General features: G+C 55.2%; 1 protein-coding gene across 1 annotated transcript; it reads right to left on the bottom strand.

Annotated features, from left to right (window-relative positions):
- Positions 1–1,662: 1,662 nt before the first annotated feature.
- On the bottom strand, positions 1,663–3,983 carry LOC137141948 (homeobox protein NANOG-like). The gene is made up of 4 exons (XM_067531066.1): positions 3,770–3,983; positions 3,164–3,426; positions 2,740–2,829; positions 1,663–1,809 (listed from the first exon to the last, which is right to left on the bottom strand). Exons 1-4 carry the CDS (start codon positions 3,981–3,983, stop codon positions 1,663–1,665), a joined length of 714 nt encoding a protein of 237 aa, XP_067387167.1.

Genomic DNA, 3,983 nt, shown 5'->3' with positions numbered 1-3,983 from the left:
TACCTGGGTTTTTGAGTCCATGTCTGATTCAGTGCGTAGCTGGTGACCACTAGCAATTGACTCAGAGGAGCACGTGCAGGATTTGGGAATCTTCAAATGAGGAGAATAAGGGCAAAGAGATCCAGCTGCTCAACTTTGCAATGAGCTCTGCTAGGGGGACATGGCCCGTACAGATCACCTTGCAGATTGAGAGCCAGGGAGCAGCCTCCTGGCTTAGAGAAAGGGAGAAGAGAAGTTTTGGCTTCCTCCAGTAAGCCTTTTGGCTGGGTTTCCTGGTTTGATGCCTCTGTCAGGCATTGCTCAGCCATTTTGTGTCCTTCCTGTCTGGAAATATTATGGAACGACAAAGCAATCATGTTCAAAGCAAATCAAACACTGATCTGAGATCACCGCTTCCCTTTCACACAGATTAACAACAATGCAACCTTCCACCTTGCTCTTATCATAAAGGCAAACAAACGGATGTGTAGGCCCTGCTCTAACCACTGAACAACACTGCCACCCCTTCCTTGCTCTACGCACTACCTCACCACCCCCTCTGAGCAAATGAGGAGTATCCTGGCCCAAGGCTGCTGAGTAACATTGGTGAACCCTTCTCCAGAGTCACTTTCAGCTGCAGATGCATCTCGGTCTGCAGCACTCACTAAACAAAATCTGACTTGATGGCGGGGGTTTCATGAGTGAGTCTCCAGACTGCAGGAATCATTGGTCTGGAACCTGACTGGTGTGAACCTCAGGCCCAGCTGACCCTTTCCATTTACAAGACACACAGGACCCCACCTCTTGCCTATAGTGGTAAAACTGCCTGGAACAGAGAGACCCACCATGGGCACAGGAAGAGGCTCTGGCAGCGTAGAGAGGAGGAAAAAGGGGGGAAACGGGTCAAGAAATGAGAGTGGAAAAACCCTTCTCACGCACACATGCCCGGTCTTCGTCAAGATTAAACCCCATGTAAACTGTCTGCTCTGAAAGAGCTAGTCCAGTGCCGGAAATCAAGCATATTGTTTAGAAACGCTGTTTCGGGCCCCAGGGAAAGTGCTCCTGTATTTCTACAGCGCGTCCCCACAGACTGTGCCAGATTTATTAGAGTCAGCAACCGTAGGAGAATTCATCTCTAGAATCAGTTCCACAGATGCTTTACCAATATCTCCCTCCCCCCCCCCCCCACAATTATGACTGAATGCTAACATATCCTAGGGCTGAGAAGAGAGAGAGCACTCTGACACCCACACTTCTGGACATCCAGTGCAACGGATCTCGGCCCATGGTTGCAGGGGGTGCAGTTGAATTTTTTATAGTAATTAGAGGCTCTGTGATTAAGACCTGATTTTTGCTCAGAACCGTACAAGAAACTCCCCCATGTTGTTTAAAACTGGTTTATTGTAAAGCAGGAAAATACAATTAACATAGTGAATTTATTCTGCAAAATATTGAGGGGGAGAAATAAAAAGCACACACACACACACACACACACACACACACACACACACACACACACACACAGCATTAAACTCTAACCAAGCTCTGTCCCTCTCCCTCTGTCCCGATCGTCACTAAGAGTCTGCAGAAGGGTTAGTTGTCTCAGCAGTGACCACTGCCAAAGAATTCCTGACTCAGGCTGGGAAACAGAGCCAGTGGGGAACACAGACAAGTGGGCTGACGTTATTCCCAGTGTCTCACCAGGGCTGGCATGTCCCCATAGTTGGGCTCACAGGGTGGATTCCGCTGACTGTCCATACAGAATGAAGTGAGCAGGGAGTCCCCGGCATTGATTAATTGGGCCAGCTCCAGAGGCTCCATGGACTGAACCTGAGAGAAGTGGAGGAAGCTGGAGCTGATGGTCACAGGTTGCACAGCAGGGGGAGAGGTTCCGACACTGGGCTGTGGGGCCCATGTATTGTAACCCTGGAAATCTGTAGGGCAGGCAGCTGGCTGAAGGGGAGGCAGGTGGATTCTGGAGTCAAAGGCAGAGCTCGCTGGTCCCTGCAGAGCCCACTGCATTCCTGGATCAGGCCCTGGGGATACAGGGTTCACCGACCAATCAAACGGGGAGAATGGATCCTGCCTGGGGTCTGCACAGAGATGGGTCTGTAGGAAAGAGAAAGCAGAACATTTAGACCCAAACCAGAGAGCCCAGAGCCCAGCACTGATCCCTAGGGCTCAGCTCTCATCACTGGTAGCAGCCCTGCTCTGGGTATTTCTGTAGGGTCTTCTGTCCCAGAGGATCCCAAGGGGACTTACAGGTGGTGAATCTATTTGCACCTGAGACGCTCTGACAGGAGAAACCTGACCCTAAACCAGTTCCAATGGCCCAGTAACCAGCCCCCAAGAAACCTGACAGGGCAGGAGGTAACAGCCCAGAGGGGAGATCAGTGCAATGCTGAGATCTCAGCATGTACCCAGCACTTCACAGGCCAGGCCCCAACTCCTGGTGATCAGCGTAGCTGCACTGTACCCACGGGAGCTGCCCGGCTTTACACACGCTGGGCTCTGGCCCTGTGTCCCCAAAGCGCTGGCGAAGCACCAGTGAATCTGCCCTGAGTCACACCATCCCTGTGAAACGGCCCAGAGTGCCCGGGTGTCTGTTGGCGGGTGTGAGCGTGTGTCTGCTCCTTCGGGCGTCTTGCTGTCTGTGCGTATCTGTGGGTGAGGGGGGGTGTGGATGGGGGAGACTCAGGGGGTGTCTGTGGGTGTGACTGACAGAGTGTTTGGGTCTCTGTGGAGCTCTCAAGTTCTCACCTGCAGGATACAGAGGCTGCTCCCAAGTGTCCCGTTTCCACTGCAAAGTCTCCGGTGCTTCCCTCTTCTATTCTGGAACCAGGTCCGGATCTGGAATTGGAGAGAAGAGGGACTGAAGGAGCTGCTGGCAGAGAAGGCCCCTCAGGACACCTCGATGTGTGTCTCTCTCAGCCTCCCTAAAGGAGGGCAAGAGGGAGGGTATGAAGAAGCCTGACACACCCCGCCAGCACTCGCCTCCCGGCCTTGAGAAGATGGAGCACTAATGGGAGTGGCAGAGACCCCAGCACCACTCCCCACTCCCCCCCTCATTACTCCTCCCCGCTATGGCTCCCTATTGTGCCCTGGCTGTAGGAAGCACATCACACAACTTGTCGCTGAAGCGGCGAGAGGAAAGCAGAGCCCGAGAAGGAGAGGCTGGCGGTACCTGTTGGTAGGTGAGTCCCGTCATCCCCGACAGCATTTCAGCCTGAGCCGGGCTGGGGTATTTCTCTCTGTGGAAGAAGGACTCCAGGATGCGCAGCTGATTCCAGCTGTACAAGTTCCTCTTCTTCCTCCTCCTCTCTGGCTGCCCTGCCCACTGACCGTGGGGGGAAGCCCTGCTGGGGGCAGCAGCTACCACATGGGTCCCAGCAGCAGTGGCTGGGACCCGGGGCAAAGCCATGGCTCCCTCCCTGGAGTCCATCCGTGCTGCAGACACAGAGGGAGAAGGGTCAGAGGAAGGTGTAAAGCCCAGGGAGGGAGAGGCACTGTCTGGGGGCCGGAGCAGGCAGGGACAGGTCGGAATAAAGGAGGATGGAGCTGAGCAAAGCTCTGGTTCCAGGCGGGGTCAGGAATCAGGCACAGCTCAGAGTGAAGAACAGACGCCCCCAGGGAAGTGGGGGGAGCCCCACTGTACAGTCAGTTGGAGAGAGGACATGGCAAAGCCCTGCAGGATGGGCTGAGCCTCAGCCCCACAGAGCGATGCTGCCGGACTGGCCCCTGCACTGGCCCCCCAGCTCCCCTCCTGACAAGCAGCCCCAGAAGAGCTCACCTGGGTCATGCAGGCCTGTTCCCACGCTGGCCACCAGCCCGCCCGTGGAGTCCCAGGGCCCCCTGGAGAGGGGCTGGCTACCACCACCGCTGCTGCTGCTGCTGCTGCTGCTGCTGCTGCAGTGTGCTGGGTCCGGCACAAGTGGGATGAGGTCCCACAGCGCCGGAGTCATGGCTGCAAAGGCTTCCTGTAGCTCAGGGGCAGACATTTCCAT

This window comes from Emydura macquarii, unplaced genomic scaffold (genome assembly GCF_026122565.2).
Source record: "Emydura macquarii macquarii isolate MOO-44397 ecotype Brisbane River unplaced genomic scaffold, CSIRO-AGI_Emac_v2 contig_3122, whole genome shotgun sequence".
Taxonomy (NCBI): domain Eukaryota; kingdom Metazoa; phylum Chordata; order Testudines; family Chelidae; genus Emydura; species Emydura macquarii.
Note: the sequence above shows the minus strand (reverse complement) of the source record. Positions and strands in the feature narration are given on the sequence as shown.

Coding starts and splice junctions, on each gene's coding strand:
- LOC137141948 (XM_067531066.1), bottom strand. CDS start 3,983: ATGGAAATGTCTGCCCCTGAGCTACAGGAAGCCTTTGCAGCCATGACT. Junction 2,830..3,163: donor CGGGACTCACCTACCAACAG/GTACCGCCAGCC, acceptor CTCCAATTCCAG/ATCCGGACCTGGTTCCAGAA. Junction 1,810..2,739: donor GCAGCCTCTGTATCCTGCAG/GTGAGAACTTGA, acceptor CACTTCTCTCAG/GTTCAGTCCATGGAGCCTCT.